General features: G+C 43.0%; 1 protein-coding gene across 1 annotated transcript; it reads left to right on the top strand.

Moving 5' to 3' along the window:
- Window positions 1-871: 871 nt before the first annotated feature.
- Window positions 872-16,886, top strand: LOC118836249 (zinc finger protein 420-like). Its single transcript, XM_036743585.1, has 5 exons — window positions 872-994; window positions 8,683-8,809; window positions 9,373-9,468; window positions 13,671-14,320; window positions 14,456-16,886. Exons 1-5 carry the CDS (start codon window positions 872-874, stop codon window positions 15,995-15,997), a joined length of 2,538 nt encoding a protein of 845 aa, XP_036599480.1. The 3' UTR covers window positions 15,998-16,886.

The raw sequence follows: 16,886 nt of genomic DNA, 5'->3' as shown, positions 1-16,886 counted from the left end.
AGAAGGGACCTTCTCTACCAATGCAAATCAGCAATGGCTCTTCATAGAAGAGCCTGAGAGGATTGCCTGGGACACAGATGTTAAATGACTTGCCGGGGGTCATGCAGCCATCTTATATCAAAGGCAGGTCTTGAACTTGGGGCTTTTTGCTTCTGAGTCCTCTGTTCATCATTACCTGTTTTATACTATTGGTCACATGACAGAGGGACCTCTTCCCCCTTCTAAAGCCCTCTCCTATGTCTCATTGCGGGTGGAGGTGACCTGCTCATCTCTATTTGGAAAGACTTCCACAAAAGGCCTGCTTTATCTGTTGTCTGAGGATTAGCCTACCCAGGTGTGGACAAGTTCATGAGCAGAAGCTGGGGCGGCAGGTGCATGAGATGACAATATATAACACACTTTACTAACCCTAAAGCCCTGCTATTACTAGCTATTATTATTTACTTTTCTGCTAAACCAAGTCACAACTCTCATCTCCTGCCATCTCATCTCCTGATAGACCGAGCTTCTGGAGGGCAGGGATTTTTTGCCTCTCTATGTTGCTGGTATTTAACACAGTGTCTGGCACATAGTAGGCGCCTAATAAATGCAAGCTGACTTTACAGTCTCATCTGTGTGTGTGTTTAGGTAGCTCCTTACGTTCACCTTGATGGATCTGGAGCAGCCGACATTTGCACTAGATCCTAATCTGTTGTCCATATCCAGGGGGTTCACATTACGTAGTACTTGGTCAATTGATGAACCATCAGGTGCCTGTTAGTGTGGGCAGGGCTTCTTGACCTATTCCCCCCATCATTCAGATGTAGCCATGGGTTGAAATGTGTGATGGAGGCTACTGCCTCTCTACCCTGGCGAGTGAGTGCTGCAAAGCATGCTTGTTTTTGATGAGTTCTTCCTTGTCCTACAGCTCTGCTTTCTCAAGACTCTGCCCTTCTCAAGGAGCCAACAGGAGGAAGAGGCAATGGCTCCTGTGCTCCTGGCGGCCAGCTCCCAGGTCAGTTGGAATGACAGCTCCTCTCTCAGAGAACGGGCTTGTTTTTTTTCTTGATTTTTGATCTCAGTCATCATACGGGTCTCAACCTGAGATTTGAGTCTTAGCTCTTTTCCCTGATGTTCTGATGAATATTTTGAAGTCAGAGAGTATGTAAATGATTCAAGGCAGGAGAGAGCTTAAGGGGTCATGGAACCTAACCCTTTTATGTAGAATATAAAGAAAAAGAGGTCTGGACAGGTAGATCATATTTCCAGTATACCACAGTACTCTGTGGAGAATGGAACCTCTCCTTTCCTTGTACCTTCCCAGAATTAGAATTTCAGAAATAAAGGGTATAGTAGAGGCTATGAAGTTCAACCCATACCTCATCTAGTCTGCTTGAATCCCAATAATGATGGTGAACTTACTACCCACTATCTTTCCTCTCTAGTCCAGTTCCTGCCCTCGTACTAAGACCTCATTGTACCCCCAGCTCCTCATTGTCCTGAGCCTCCATGGCTTACTCCCCTGCTCTTCCTGAGCTACACACAGGGATGATCACACCCTTCATTATGCCTGCCCCCAAGTGACCTTCCTCCATGACCAACAACACTGAAGTTCCTTTGTCCCGTTGTAACCTTGAGGAATCACCTCTCTTTCTATCCCTTACTCCTCTGAAACATATCCTTTGACTCTGTCGTGACCTCCAGCCTCTCCTCCCTTCAGTACTTACCTGGACCCTGCCCTAGCCTCATTTTCTTGCCTCTCATTCTCAACCCAGTTAAACAGCTCACCATTATATTGTCCTTTATTCTCAAGCCATTCTACCCCTTGACCTCTTCATCATTGAGCCTTGCTGGACCTCAACGCTGGCTTAGGGCCCACCCGCCCCATCCGTGCCTGCTCCTCAGACTCTACTGAGAGAACAGAGGCCATTCCCTGTGAGCTCCCTCTTCTCCCTGCTCTGCATCTCACTTCCCTCTGACATTACCTCCCCTTCTCATTTCCATTCCTCCAGGCCCTTCTCATCACCAGGGCCAGCCAGCCTCTCTGCTTGCACCATTGACTGTATTTTCCCCCATTTTCTCCAGAAGATTGTGCCCACAGTCATCTCCTATTTCTCTAATCTTATCTCCCTATCAACTGGCTCTTTCCTGGTGTTTACAGACATACACAGGTTTCCCCTGTTCTGAAAAAACTCACTGGACCCTGACATCCCCTCAAGTGTCATCCCATATTTCTCCTGCCTTTCTCAACCTAGAATCCCAGAAAAGGCTGTCTACATTCTCTGCTTCCAAATCCTTTCCTCTCACTTCTCAATCCTTTTAACATCATCCCGCCTGCACTTTCTTACAATAATGCTTTTCAATGCATAAAATAAAATATATAGGATTACAGAGGAAACTAATTATTTTGAAAAAGCTACAGAAATACTTTTAAAAGTAAGTTCATGAACCCCAATTTAAGAATTGCTAGTTTAGCCCGTATATCGCCATTTTTCCCACTAGGATAGCTGTGAGACTTTGCTAAATGCCTTTTACATTATCTAGGTAAACTATGTCTGTATTGTTCCCTTGATCGATTAGCATAGTTATCATAAAATGTTTTGTTAAAAAATTATGGAAATCATTCTTCCCTTATTTAGTATTAGAGTATTATGATTATTAAAAATTATTCTTCTTTGATGATTTCCTTGAAAGTAAATATGAAAAGTAAGAGAAATGCTAATTTTCTTACTGAATTGAACTTTTAAAAACACTCTAAGCAAGGTTCTTGTACTTAATGATCAAATGAGATCGTATTTATAAAGTACTCTAGCATAGTGCCTGGCACATAGTAGGTGCTCTATAAATATTTATTCCCTTCTTTTTCTCCCCCTTTCCTTCTCTTAATGTCATTAATTATGTTAATTTCTTTAGCTCTGGACTCCCATTAGGGCTGATGGTTTACAGGTGAAAAGGATGATTGATGTGGTTGGAAGTAAGCATAGGGACGCAGAATAGGTTCAGGAGATGGTGATGAATGGGAAAGATGAGCACGGAAATAGGTTATTATTGGAAGTTGCTTCTGCCACATTTGAGCTCTGGGCAGTGAAGAAACATCAGATGTGGTCCAAGTTGTGGCCGTGCTGAAGATGGCTCTCCGTGGAGCAAAGGTGAAGGTCCGGGAAGACAAGGGCTGATTGAGTCAGACAGATACTCAGTAGGGATATTATTGTCAACAAGGATGCAAGTCACTGAACCTCTCTGTACCCCATTTTCCTCATCTGTAAAATTAGAGGGCTGGATTGAGTGGCCTCCAAAGTTTCCGCCCACTGCAGCTCTATGATCCCCTGATGTATTGGTCTGGTTGTATTCCTCTAGAGCAGGGGCCACACTTGAGGAACTAGAGGGCCACATGTGGCCTCGAAGCCGCAGGCTCCCTACCACTGCTCTAAAGTCAGGGTAAGTACGGAGTCACCATAGCAGAGGCAGCAGGAATGTGATGCACTTAACAAAGGGCCTGGCAAAGGGGGTGCTGTCCCCTCCTGGTTTGGGGCACCCACCTGGGTAACAGGAAGGAGAATCGGATAAGTATCTGCTTACTGTCTACCGGGCGTTCTCTCTATTCTCACTGCCAGAACCCCAGGGCAGGCCCTCCTCACCCTTTGCCAGCACCACTGTGGTGCTGCACCACCAAACCTTCCCTTTCATTCTCTCCTCTCTTGCCCCGCCCAGTCCATCCTTCATCCTGCTGAGGCACTGACCCTCCTTCAGTCTCTTCCTATTCCTCAGACATTTAAATAGATCTGTGGCCGCATCAATGTGATACAGGTTACAATTGGTCCATGTTTACGTACCTTTTGTGATTCTACCATGTCATCCCACAGATTTATAATCTTCATAATAATAACTGCTAGCATTTATATCTCTAACCACCACAAATTTGATCTCATTTGGTCCTCACAACAATGCTGGGAGGTAGGTACCCTCCCCATTTAACAGTTGAGGAAACCCAAGCACACAGAAGTTAAGTGACTTGCCCAAGGTCACACAGCTATTAAGTATCTCAGGTGTGATTTGATCTCGTCTTTCTTACTCCAAGTAGATCCCAGCTTTGTTGAGGGATTCACCCAATGCGTCACTTTCTTTTGACCTCATCACAAGCGTGCCAGTGGAGCCCAGAGGCTCTCCCTCTCTTGTTTCTCCCTCTCACCATATGCCCACCTTCTTTTTCACTCCTGTTTTTCTTGCACACTAGCCTTTTGTCTAGTTGTCCTTCATATTTCCTTGCCTGTGATCTACCGCAGCCTGAGTACACTGGGCCCCTGTCCACCACCCTCTGGGTGATACCCATTTTCACTTCTTTAGAGGCTATTTATTGTGTTGCTGGATTTGTTGCCGCACAACAACACTGGTAGATTATTGGAATTAAAAGGATGGCCTTTTGTGTCGGGAACAATGTACTAACTGCAGTTCAGACCCCTCAATCTGCCATTTAATCCACCGTCTGCTGTCACACCGTCTTCCCAGGTTTATCTCAGGCTATTCCTTTAAAAAATTTTTTTTCAATTCATAAGCATCTATTTTCTCTCCCTCCCAATGGAAAGAAAACAAAGAACAAGATATCCTTGTACCAAACATAGTCAAGTAGAACAAATTCTGTCTCATTTGGTATCTTGAGTTCATCGCCTCTCCATTGGCCGGGAAGCGTGTCATCATCAGGCTTCTGGAATGGTGGTTCATCAGAGTTCATGGGTCTTCCAAAGCTGTTTGTTCTCCTGGTTCTTCTTGCTTCATTCTGCCTCAGTTCTGACCTGTCTGACCTTGCCTCCTCAGTCTCCTTTGCTGTATCATCCACATCACACCTGCCAGCTAGGGGTATCCCACTGACCTGGGCCCTCTTCTCTTGTCCTTCAGGACTATTTCATGTGGGGGTCTCATCAGCTCCCAAGGATTCACTTATCATCTCTACACAGAGGATTCTCATGTTTATTTGTCTAGCATCTCCTGACCTCCAGCATCCCATCTTTAACGGCCTATTGGACATTACGAACTGGATGCGCCATAAACATGGTGAACTCAACATGTCCAAAACTGAATCCATGATCTTTCACTCTAAACCCTCCCCTCTTCTTATCTTTAGCTATCATACTGTTAATTTATATTCAGTATTTCTGTCAGAGATACCACCTTTCCCCAAGCCACACAGGCTTATAGCCTCAGTGCTGTCTTTCTCTCTCACCCCGTCCCTCCTTATCTAATCGGTTGTTAGGCCTTGTCATCCTTACCTTCCCAGCGTTTCTCATCTGCTCCCCTTTTCTCCTCTGACACCGCCCCCACCCTGGTCCAAGTGCTATTCACCTCGTCACTGTTGCACCAGCCTGCTGGGGGTCTCCCTAGTTCGCGTCTCTCCCCATTCTCATCCATTCTCTACTCAGCTTTCAGATTGATCTTCCTAGAGCCCAAGTCTGGCCGTGTCATGTCCTGTTCCATCAACCTCAATGGCTCCCTGTTACCTCCAGTAGCAAATAAGAAGTCCTCTGACTTCTGAGGCCCTCTATGGCCTGGTACCAGTCTTTTCACAGCACTATCCTGCAGTCCAGCGACCTTGGCCCTCTTGTTGCTCCTTGCACAAGATGCTACCCCCCCATCTCCTGACTGGGCATTTTCCCTGGCCGTCCCCCATGCTTAGAACTCTCTGTTCTTGTCTCTGCTTCTTTCGTCTCACCAAAAGCCCCACCTTCTCCCAGAAGTTTTTCCTGATCCCCGTAATACTAGTGCGTCCCCCTGGGATTAGCTGCAGTTTATCCTATATAGCTCTTGTTTGTACATGGTTGTGTACATGTTGTTTCCCTCATTAGGCTGTGAGCTCCCTGGGAATAGGGACTGATTGTTTTTTGTCTTTCTTTGTACCTCCAGTGCTTAGCTTGGTACCTGACACTTTAATAAATGCTTGCTTGTTATAATATAAGTATTAATATAGTAATATTGATTTTAACTTAATAGTGGGATAGCTAGCATTTACATTCTGCCTACTATGTGCCAGGCACCGTGCCAAGCACTTTTCAAATATTATGTTGTTGGATCCTCACAGCCCTGGGAGGTAGGTGCCCTTATTATCCCCATTTATGGATAAAGAAACTGAGGCAGGGAGAGGTTCAGCGGCTTGCACGAGGTCACACAGCTGCTCATCAGTGTCTGAGGTGGGATCTGAACTCAGGTCTTGCTGCCTCCAGGCCCAGGCTACCGGGGTGGCAGCTTGTTGACTTGCTTAAGACAGGCGACTTCTCAGGTTTCTCTGAAGCTGTCCTTTTCGTTGTTTGCTTTGGAACAATAGTATCCGTTAGATTCCTAGGCTGTGATATGTTGAGCCCTTCTCTGTTTGATGGCCATCCCCTTAGTTTCCAGTTCTTTGCCTCTCTGAATGGCTGCTGTAGGTATTTTCCTGCACTTCTTTTTGAAATACACCATGGCCCGGCCAAACCGGGGTACCTGAAGTCCTCCTAGCTCCCTCCTATGTGTTTGTGCTCTGTCCCCTGCCTTTCCTGCACTCCCACCCCCATTTCTGCCTCATTAGAGTGGGGCCCTGTGGCGGCGTTGGGATAGAAAGAGCTGATCTCAGAGTCAGGAAGCCTCGGGGTCAGGTCCAGCCCCTGCCCTAGCCTGGCTGGGTGACCTTGGGCAAGTCACTAAAACTTCTCCAGGCTCTCTCCACCTGTGAGTGGGTGTTTTCTGGGCCACTCAAGTCCCCAGAACTTCATTTCCTCTCTGTCGCCTCTCAGCCGCCATGGCCCGGCACACGGAGCCTCTCCCGACTTTCTTCGCCTTGGTTAACAATGCTTCTTTTTCCCACACAAAGCCTTTTTATTTTTGTGGGGGGCAGGGAAAGAAGGAAATAAACATTTATTAAGCATCTACTATGTGTGAGATACTGACTCAAGCCCTTTCCAGTGTTACCTCGTTGGATCTCTCAACAACTCTGGGAGAAAGGTGCTGTTATCATCCTCATTTTACAGAAGAGTCAACTGAGGCAGATGGCTGTGAAGTGACTTGGTCAGGGTCCCACAGCTAGGAAGTGTCCAAGGCTGAATTTGAACTCAGCAGGCCCAGTGCTCTGTGTGCTACACTCTTCAGCTGTGGTCCTACCAAGAGTCACTGTTGTGTTGTTTATTTGTCCATCTTCTGGGATAGCAGCTCTCAGAGCCTGGCCCAGACATTCCTGGGGGTCCTTGAGATACTTTCAGGGGCTTCACCAGGTCAAAACTATTTTTATAGTAACACTAAGCAGTCTTAATTTTTAATAAGGTCAATATTGATAGATGTAACCCATGTAAAAAAAGGAGCTTTAGGCGGCCATCCTCAATAATTTCTAAGCATATAAAGGCGTGCTGAAAGATAATATTTTGTAAAAGCACTCATCACAGTGTCTGACATATAATAGACATGACAGAAATGCTTATTCCCTTCCTGAGACCAAAGCGTTTGAGAGCTATTGCGCCAGTATTTTGGGAGTTGTCCTCTGGCCAAGACTGTGTTCTACTTTGTCTTCATATCTGCCTGAGGACCTCGCTTGGTGCTGCTCTGTGCAGGGCAGCTGTTTGTTGGGTGTGTTTAATAAGTGCCTTTTGGACTGACTGGGTGACAGCTCTGTGCTTGGGGTCCTGGAGTGAATGAAGCAATGACTCTGGGTGACAGGGTGTGATCACCTTTGTCTTGGAGGATGAGGAGAACACTCCCCTTTATGTGGCGTTTGGCCCACACTTTCTGAGTAATTGGGGATTGGTAATGGAGAGTGATTGCTAATATTAATCAATTTAGAAATGAATTAGCATTCGTGCTGTGGTTTTTGATGTCAGTATTGGGTATTTAACTTTAAGATGCATGTTTATTATATCAATTTGTCTTTTGGGGAGTGACAAGTAAAGTGATTCCCTTGGGGCTCACTTGGGGTGATGGTTTATAAGAGTGAACTTGAGTGAGCAAATAAAACAGCCTGCAAGCTGCAGATTCAGCCACAAGGTGAGACTGCCAGACGTGCCTTCCTTGTTGTGGTGTGCCTTCTCCCCTGGCCTGTGCTCTTTCAAAGCCTGCCTGGGATAGCTGAGGGGGAGGAGCGCTCTCCCTCTTTGCCTTTTCCCTGTCTTTGTTACTCTACTGCTCACAGGGTTAGAATGAGATGGAAGACCGCCACTCCCTTCCTTCTGAGGAGATGGAAGACCACCACAGTTTACCATGTGCTGCCCTGGGACTGCCTCCTAAAGTCCTGCAGGCCTTACCATATGTCCCGCCTCTATAGCCTCCCATAGCATCATCTCTTAGTCTCCTGTAGTCTCTTAGCATAGTCTCCCAGCACCATCATCTTAACTTAGGGCCTCTGAACCTTGATACCCTCCCCACTACTACTCCCCCAGCACTTCCAGGCCTTTTAGTTGTTGTCTTCCCCGATTACTCTGTGAGCTTCTTGAGAGTAGGGACCATCTAGCCTTTTCTGTTTAGCACCCTTAGCACGGTGCTTGGCACATAGCAAGCACTTCAAAAATGCTTTTTTATTCATTCATTCATGTATTCATTCATTTCTAGTCACTAAGCATTTGATATAGACTTTTCAAAACCTTCAACATCTCGAAGATCAGTCCTTTTCTGTCCTACCCAACTGCACATCTCCCCCATAATGAATGGGAGTGATATCCCTTAAGTAAGTAAGCCCGTATTTCTTTACTCTTTCAGGAACCGTTGACATTCGAGGATGTGGCTGTGGATTTCAGCCAAGATGAGTGGAGGCAGCTGAACCTGGCTCAGAGACACCTGTACAGGGATGTGATGCTGGAGAACTATATGAACCTGGTCTCCCTGGGTGAGGACAGCTTTCCCCTATAATTTATAGCCTGTTTGGGATTGTTTGTACATTCTCCCTTGCCAGAGCAGCTGGGTTTCTGACTTACTCACCTGAGGTTTGGCTTGTCTTCCAGGGATATTCAAGAACACATACAATAGACAGAGATTCCTAAATCACGTAACATGAAGAGATGAGATGTTTCTGCTCTTTTCCCAAATGAAGTCTCTGCTTCTCAGCCTGGAGAGTTGAAGCTTTACTGGGTTGTCCCTGAGTCTCCACCTTCCCCAATCTCTATTTCTCCCTGGTCAGAGCTTTCTCTCAAAAGCCCCAGTACAGATACCTGAAGACACGAAAGTCTCTTGTCTTCTTAGCAGAGTGGGTCAAGTGAACTAGTTTCATGTCAGAGTCCAAATCAGCTCCAACCTATGTCCCCCTTCTTTTTTGGCAATACAATTGAAAGCATGCTTCAGCTACTCTTTGTACCCAGCACCTACCTGGGATAATCTCTTCTCCTGAAGAGCAAATGTCCTAGGACTGAATTATAAGATATTTCTCTTTGCCTTTTCTTTCTCTTTGGACAGAACTTCTGGTTTTTCAGCCAGATGTATTCTCCCAGTTGCAGAGGGGCGAAGTCCCTAGGATACCAGAGGGAGGCATTCCAAGAGGCACTTGCCCAGGTGAGTGAGCGACAACAGGCAGACAAGGATCTTTGTACTCTGTAGTGCAGCTCTCCAGTGGAGACTGGGTACCTTTGACATTGGCCATGGAACTGCCTTGCCAGAGTCTCCCAGGTCTGTGGGAAAGGGTTGAGATTGCTTCTGTGATATGCCTTCACCTTTCCCATCAATAAACCACTTTCCTTCTGTTTCTCTCTTTATTTTTCACTTTTGTCTTAAATAAATATGTGTGGAACCCTGAGCTCATGCTTTATGAAGATTGATTGACAGAAGGAGGCATACTTTGCTGGAAGAACACTCAGGGCACATCTCTGTCTTTAGTCATTTGAAAAGATGTAATGTTCAGGGGGTGATGATGGATGTTTTTTCTGTTCGCTGGTGGCAGAGGGTGAAAGGTGAAAAGAGGAAAGTTTAGGCTTGCTGCCAAGGACAGCTTCCTAACAATTAGAGTTGGCCAGGAACTATATGGTCTGCCTCAGGAGAATCTTCAAACAAAGGCTGGAGGACCACTTCAGGGGCAGGAGGGGAAGGCAGCTCTTCATGCAGGTGCTGTTGATCCCTCCCAGATCTGGAATTGGGGGATTCTGGGGTTAGCCCTTAGCTTGTATTCTAATTCCCACCCTTTCATGCCCCCTGCCATGGTTATGTGCCTCTTTCTTGAATCTTCAGCAGCTATTTGTTAGGAGCCTGTCCTACAGGAAGTATTCATCTCTCCCTCTTCACAGGTTATCTTCCTTCTGCTTTTAAATACACAAGTCCAACCTATATTTTTAAGACAACAAAGAAAAGTCTTTGCCCAGCTCTGCTGTTTCTTGGCTCATAAGTGGCAGAAATGAAAGTCAAACATGTTTTCTTATTTTGTGTCCTGGGACTTGCCCACCACACCATATTTTCTTTCTTTTTTTTTTTTGATGAAATTCAAGGGTTTGTTTTTTTCTCAGATCTTTACTTTGATCAATATTTGCTCAAAGCTTGGTAGATTTGAGAAGCCCTTCATGAAACCACCTCGTCCCTTGATAGAGACTTATGGATCAGACTTTCATCAATTATTTTAGTTGACTCCTCTGGGTCTCAAGTCCTTATCCATCAACTCATGATTGTCCTTTCTAATGATTCTGAATCTTTCTGTTCTCTTCTTTCTGTATCTCTTTAGACATGTTTGCCATACTCAGGCCTTCAGTTGTGCCTTCAGTGTCTTTCTTGTACATCCCACATTTACATGTAATACATGCATACATGTAATACAATTATACATGTATAATTTATGTCTGCTTGGTAAATTGCTTCCATCCCAAACTCAATATTTCCCGAACTTAAGTTGCCATTTCCCTGAAACCCCCACAAATTTCCCTCCCCAGCTTCTTCATTTCTGGCAGTGGTGCATCGGCATCCATTCAACTCATCCCCTAATTCCAGTAGTCACTGAATCCTTTTGATTCTTCCATAATTTATCTTGGATTCATTTAGTCTGTATTTCTGATGTGTCAGCTCAGTCCTGCTCTTATTTTTTTCATGCTCAGGCAACTTGAAAGGTCTCTTGGTGTCTCTAATTCCCCACTTCTTTGCCTGATATTGGGTGTCGTTCTGGGTGCCCCTGAAGATGTACTGGAGCCAGCTTGTAGTGGCTTGTGAGAGGTGATTGTTAAATTTTCATTGTGAACATTTCACCCCAGAGATCACCAAATGCTCCAAATCGTGCCTTGGTGATACTGTTTTATTGATTGAAACCTCCAGCGACTCCTTAATCCCTACTCAACGCTAGTCTAAACTACTCTGTTTTGCTTAATGATTTTTTTTTTGCTTCTTCTCCAAAAATTCTTCCCAACGTTGTTCTTGTTCTTAACATCCACCCATGCTACTACATCCTTTCCTTTCCATTCTGTGCCTCCTGCCCCCCCCATCCCCACCCTCCATGTACACCCCCTTGAGTAGATTCTGCTCACTCACTGGTATTACATTTTCAATTCTCTCTCTAGATATTAGAACTTTGTTCATTTGCTCTCAGAATCCCCCTAGCTCTGCTTCCAAAGCAGCAATATGTTTTTCCTCCTCTTAGAAGTCAGGGAGAACCTCAGGATCACAGAACTCCACAATTAGAAGAGACCTCAGAGGCAATCCAATCCAACAGCATATACAGCCAACAATGACTTGGTCTTTGCTTGAAGACCACCACCAAGGGGCAGCCAATCACCTCCTGAGGCACTTGTATATCACTCTGATGGTTTAAAACGTTTTCACTATGTCGAGCCTAAATTTGTCTCTCTCTAACTTTTGCTCGTTGTTCCTAATTCTACTCAGCCTTGTCCTTGCCCCCAAACAGAAAAAGTGATGTATTGTATTTGGAAGTTCTAACAGGTAGAAGAGAGGGGGGGCCTTCTTCCCTTTCGGGAAGGAAAGATGAAGGGTTAGCCAAGCTCCTTGATACCCATTACCATCTAGATCCTCAAATGATTCTGCGACCTCATCAGTGAGGGTGGTCCAGTAAAGGAAACCACAATCTGACCATGGATGTCCATGTTGTTGTTAATGTTACTGTTATTCTTGTGGTTAATGATAATGATAACATTATTTAAGATTTACAAGGCATTTTCCTGACAACAAGCCTGTGAGGACTGTAGTGCAAGTTTTATTATCCCTATTTTAAGCAAAAAGAAATCAAGTCTGATTCAAAAGGTTGTCACAGTCACATGCTGACAGAGCTCATAAATGTCAGAGTTGAGGTATAGGTCCAGAAACTTGACATCAAATGCATTCCCTTCCCCACCTCATTTTGAAGATGAGGAAACTGAGACAAACAGGGGCAAGTGACTTGGCCAGGGTCTCACCATTAGTAAGTGTAAGAGGCCATATTTGAACTCAGGTCTTCCTTTCTCCAGTGCTGGTACTCTGTCCACTGCACCCCCTCGGTGCCCTGTGTCCTCTAGAGCCACAGTAAATGTCTAGTTTCTATGACAACCTTTGTTGAAGACAGCTACCTTTCTCCTGGCTAGGGCGTCTAAACTCCAAGCTAAGCATTCTCAGTTATTTTAACCTTTATTCACATGATTTCATTTCTAAGTTTTTTTTTTTACTTTTCTGAACATACTAGGGTTGGGAAACTCCACTCTTAATTTGTGCCATTAGGATGTAAACTATTTGAGGGCAGGGACTGTTTTTGCTTTCCTTTGGATTCTAACTGTTAGCAGAGTGCCTAACATATAGAAAGTGCTTAGTAAATATTTATTCGTTGACTGATTGGTGTCATTCTGCTTTGTAGAGGTGGGAGACTTGGTATGAAATGCTGCAGATAATACCAGTCTCTTTTAATGTGTTTTTTCATTCTGAGGAACTAAAACTTTTTTCTTTCTATTTTTTATTCTTATTAGAGGTGGCTCTTAGCATGGGCAGGGGAGAATGGAAAGATACATTGGGAAATGCAGGTGATAAATGTAAAAGATATCAATAACACTTTATTTTTTAAAAAAAATAGTCAAATAAAATGTACCCCAAACTGAACACAATCCTTCAAGTATGGTCTGACTGGCACCAAATAGAGTGAGATTCTTACTTTCTATGACCCTAGATGGTGATGTTCTTTAGTCGTGTTTCAGTTGGGTTTGAGTCTTCGTGAGCCCATTTGGGATTTTCTTGGCAAAGATACTGGAATGGTTTGCCATTTCTTCTCCAGCTCATTTTATAGATGAGGAAACTGAGGCAAATAGGATTAAGTGACTTGTCCAGAGTCACATGAGTTTGCACAACTGGTTCCTACTGACCCCATACCACAACTTAACATTATTCTCTTTTCTTAGTGCTTCCAGGTTATTTGTTAGGTAATAAATTCTAGAAGTTTTTCAGGAATTGGCATCAGGCTTATCAGGCCTTATTTTGAAAAATTGGCCTGTTTTCCCTTACTGAAAATTTAAATAATTTGCCAGTTACCAATAGTGAATCTGAATTAGCAGAAGACAGGGAATATGATTTCAGAGATAGAAAGATAACCAAGATGGAAAGTCTAGGCCAATGATGATCAACTATTTTGTCCTAGAGACTGAAATTTCATTTAAATCAGGGACATTTTATGTTAGTATCTTCTCAATTAACTTGAGCTTCTGCTCCCTCCTAATAATATTTGTTATATACTCTCCTAATGGTCTTCTTCATGGAGAAGAGTTTTCTTAATTTTGGAGAACAACAAATATTAACACTTTTATTTCTTTCAGATTTCCTTACTCAAGAAAAAAGGCATGATACCATGGAGTCAGTTGCAAAGGAAGATGTTTTTATGGGAATGTCATCTAAGAAAAGACACAATGGTCCTTGGGGTTACCAATTGAGAGAAGACTGGGAATGTGATGTCAGGCTACAGAGGCAAAAGAACAACAAAGAGAGAAAATCCAGACAAGTGACAATCACTCATAAATCTAATACATTTGGGAAAAATTTCAGTCTAGGTTTAATTCTTATTCCACAACAGAAAACTGCAGAGGGAAAAAGTCTCTCCAAATGTGGTATACATGTAAAGAGCTCCCAGCAGTATTTAAACATTCTTAAATGTGATAAAATTTCTGGTAAGGAGCTTTGGAAATCCGCTAAATCCAGGAAGTCCTTTAGTTACCATACAGACCTTATTCAATATCACAAAAGACTTAGTGAAGAAAAACCATATGAATGTAATGAATGTGGGAAATCCTTCAGCAACAGGTCATGCCTTAGAGGACATCAGAGAATTCATACTGGGAAGAAATCCTTTGTATGCTCTGAATGTGGAAAAGTCTTTTTAGAGAGGGGAAAACTTACCACACATGAAAGAATTCATTCTGGAGAGAAACCCTTTGAATTCAATGAGTGCAGAGGAGCATGTAGGACCCCAGTAAGTCTTACTGAACATAAAAGAATTCATACTGGAGAGAAACCTTTTAAATGTAATGAGTGTGAAAAAACCTTTAGCTACTTAGGAAGTCTTACTGAACATAAGAGAATTCATACTGGAGAAAAACCTCTTGAGTGTAGTGAATGTGGAAAGTCTTTCCGACAAAGCTCATCATTTAGAAGGCATCAGATAATTCATACTGGAGAGAAACCTTTTGTGTGTAATCTCTGTGGGAAAGCCTTCATAGAGAGTGGAAAATTCATGGCTCACAAAAGAATTCATACAGGAGAGAAACCCTTTGAATGTAATGTGTGTGGTAAGGCCTTCATTCATAGCTCATCTCTTAGGTATCATTGGAGACTTCATACTGGAGATAAACAGTATCGGTGTAATGAATGTCAGAAATGCTTTAGTGCAAGCTCATCACTTAAGAAGCATCAGCTAATTCATACTGGGGAGAAACCCTTTGCATGTAAAGAATGTGGGAAAACATTCATAGAGAGAGGAAAACTTAATGAACATAAGAAAATTCATACTGGAGATAAACCTTTTGTGTGCAGTGAGTGTGGGAAATCCTTCCTGGAGAGAGGGAAACTTACTGAACACAAGAGAATTCATTCTGGAGAGAAACCCTTTGAATGTGATGAATGTGGGAAGGCCTTCAGCCACTATTCATCTCTTAAATATCACTGGAAACTTCATACTGGAGATAAACAATGTGAATGTAATGAATGTGGGAAATCCTTCAGTACAAGCTCAGCACTTAGGAAACATCAGAGAATTCACACTGGAGAGAAGCCCTTTTCCTGTAATGAATGTGGGAAAGCCTTCTTAGAGAGAGGAAGACTTTCTGAACATAAGAGACTTCATACTGGAGAGAAACCCTTTGAATGTAAGGAATGTGGAAAGGCCTTCAGCAAAAGCTCATTACTTAGGAGGCATCAGTTAATTCATAGTGGAGAGAAACCCTTTGAATGTAATGAGTGTGGAAAAGCCTTTATAGGGAGAGCAAGACTTAATGAACATCAAAGAATTCATACAGGAGAGAAACCCTTTGAATGTAATGAATGTGGGAAGGCCTTCAGCAACAGCTCATCTCTGAGAGTTCATTGGAAACTTCATACTGGAGAGAAATATAAATGTAATGAATGTGGGAAGGCTTTCAGTAGAAGCTCATCATTTAGGAAACATCAGAGAATTCATACTGGAGAGAAACCCTTTGTATGCAGTGAATGTGGAAAAGCCTTTCTAGACAAGGGGAATCTCACTGCACATCAGAGAATCCATACTGGAGAAAAACCCTTTGAATGTAATGAATGTGGAAAAGCATTTAGCTATACTGCAAGTCTTCTTGAACATATGAGAATTCATACTGGAGAGAAACCATTTGATTGTGATGAATGTGGAAAAACCTTTCGCCACAGAAAAGGTCTTACTGCTCATAAGAGAGTTCACACAAAAGAAAAACCTTTTGAATGTGATAAATGTGGGAAAACCTTCAGTAACAGGTCAAACCTTACATTGCATTGGAGACGTCATACAGGAGAGAAACCCTTTGAATGTAATGAATGTGGAAAAGCTTTCAGCAATAGCTCAAACCTTAGGAAACATGGAAGACTTCATGCTGTTGAAAAACCCTTTGTAATGAGTGTGGGAAAGTCTTCAGAGAGAAGATAAAGATTACATAAGAAAATCTGTACTAGTGAGAAAACTTTCCAGTGAAATGAGTATGGAAGAGCCTTTGCCTATCCAACAGATCTTGACTGAACATAAAAAAAAATTCATATTGGATTAAAACCCATACCAGGTAATAAATATGGAAAATCTATCACAACTCATCCCTCAGGAGTCATAAGAAGCACACTGCATAAAAACTATCAATGAAATGATTATGGGAAATCCTTTAACAACAATTCCTGCCTTATGAATCAATAGCAAATTCAAGGTGGAGAAATACTACATGTGTAATGAATATGGGAATATCTTCAGAAACATCTCATCCTTTAGAGAATTCATAGAATTTCAGAGTTGAACAAAAGTGCAAGGGCCAACCCAAACCCGTGTAAGATTGCCTCTATGTTATACTTGAAAAGTGGCCAACCAGCCTTATCTTGAAAATCTCATGTGAGTGATAATCTGCAATTTAGGCAAAACATTCTTTTTTTGAATTATGAAGTCTTTCCTTAAAATGACTGGAAATTTACTTCAAAGTTCTACCAGTTATTCAAAATTTTGCTTCTGGAGACAAGCAGATTTTATTCAAACTTGTTGTCTGTTAAATACTAAAACATCAAGATGTCAGAATTTATCAAATATGCTATTGTTTTGCTGGTTTGGATAAAAAAAGCACATATTTTTCCCCAGCTCTAACATTCTCTAAACATGTAAATCTTCATACCATGTCTTTCTGCCCTACTTCTCCTCAGTTTAACTATTTGCTTCAAATATTTGCGCCATAATTGAATTGCTAGATTGGAAGTTGTGACCACGTTTTTGCAACTTGGATCACATGGCCAGATTGCTTGCCAGAAAGATGCAGACCGCTAGAAGTTTATGAATAGACCTG

Source organism: Trichosurus vulpecula, chromosome 2 (genome assembly GCF_011100635.1).
Source record: "Trichosurus vulpecula isolate mTriVul1 chromosome 2, mTriVul1.pri, whole genome shotgun sequence".
Classification (NCBI taxonomy): Eukaryota; Metazoa; Chordata; class Mammalia; order Diprotodontia; family Phalangeridae; genus Trichosurus; species Trichosurus vulpecula.
The sequence above is the reverse complement of the archived record's forward strand: the minus strand, read 5'-3'. Positions and strand labels throughout refer to the sequence as shown.